Source organism: Kryptolebias marmoratus, linkage group LG14 (genome assembly GCF_001649575.2).
Source record: "Kryptolebias marmoratus isolate JLee-2015 linkage group LG14, ASM164957v2, whole genome shotgun sequence".
NCBI classification, from domain to species: domain Eukaryota; kingdom Metazoa; phylum Chordata; class Actinopteri; order Cyprinodontiformes; family Rivulidae; genus Kryptolebias; species Kryptolebias marmoratus.
This window is the reverse complement of record NC_051443.1, coordinates 12351657-12352822: the sequence shown is the minus strand read 5'-3', so window position 1 is coordinate 12352822 and position 1166 is coordinate 12351657. Positions and strand designations below refer to the sequence as shown.

The window sequence follows — 1166 nt, the reverse complement described above, 5'->3', positions numbered from 1 at the left end:
GATTTTCATTCAGAACTCAGAAGGCAGCAGGTCAACATCTCTGAAGGCAGCCCCTGCGGAGCTCTTTCAGTCTGTCCCTGCTGGATTTACCCGTCCTAAACCCAAACTGAGGATATTCCGTTTCAAGCAGACACCTGGAGGATCGACCTGCGGATCTATGCGAACCCAAGCACGTTTGTGAAGTTGAAGAGGAGGAATGTCTCGTTTCTTTGTGAAACTAGCATTTCTGATTCCAGCAATCGTCCTCTCACAAGGTAAACTTTTTTCTTTCTTTTTCTGATCGATTTAAAGTCTGCTGCGCACGAATCGGACTCAGCAGGTTGGATTTGAAGACTGGAAAAGTTAATGAATATGATGAAGTTACTGATTGGACTATTTATGGCTTTGGAGTGAATAAGAGCGCACGGGACACTGTTAGATAGATGCATTTTAAATGTTCAAAGACTCTTAAAGGGGTTTCTTATTTGATCGTGGGAAAGACTTGACAAGTGGAGGCTGCTGCTGCTGCTGCACCGGTTGCAGACTTTCCCTGAACTCTCTGATGAACCGCATTTTATTCCGTCCTGTCTGGACCACCAAAACAGTCATCCTGGCAGAATTGGGCTCACAAATATGGTGCAACGGTAACTTTAACCAAAAAGGCTGGCACACATGTATAAAACTGCTTCTAACTTCTTTTTTTGGGGGGGGTGGGGGGCTAACAAACTGTTCAGTAAAAGTTAATTAAATGTTAAAAACATGATTCTGAAGGCTGTTTTAAATAAACAAAACAAACAAACAAAAAAACATTAAAGATATAGTAAAAGTTGTGTGTGGAGGTAGGGGATGGGGGGACGCTAAAGGAGGAGAAGGGGGGCGGGGGCATCTTTTGTCTGCAAAGTGTGGGAGAGTGTTGTGAGTGTGTGTGTGTGTGTGTGCGTGTGTGTGCGTGTGTGTGTGTATTGTGGGGTGTTATTCCGTCTGCTGGTAAACAATGCCGGGGGAGAGAGTGTTTTATGGCTCGTGCTGGACTCTGATTTCTTTTGTCCCGCATCTCTGAGCCCCGCAGCAGCTGCCGTCTGCGCGCGCAAGGAAAAAAAAACGGTAGCGGGCGGGGGTATGGGGGCGTGGGGAGCGTGCGCGCTCCAGATCAGAAGCCACACACCCACATGCTCATCACCCTGGCC

At 47.1% G+C, this 1166-nt stretch overlaps 1 protein-coding gene across 1 annotated transcript in view; it reads left to right on the top strand.

The window, feature by feature from the left end:
• notch1a (notch receptor 1a) overlaps positions 1-1166 on the top strand; it is a 25180-nt gene continuing 24014 nt past the window's right edge. Inside the window, exon 1 of the mRNA XM_017407816.2 lies at positions 1-254. Coding sequence (XP_017263305.1) covers positions 197-254 — 58 coding nt within the window. The 5' untranslated portion in view covers positions 1-196. The remainder of the gene's footprint in view (positions 255-1166) is intronic.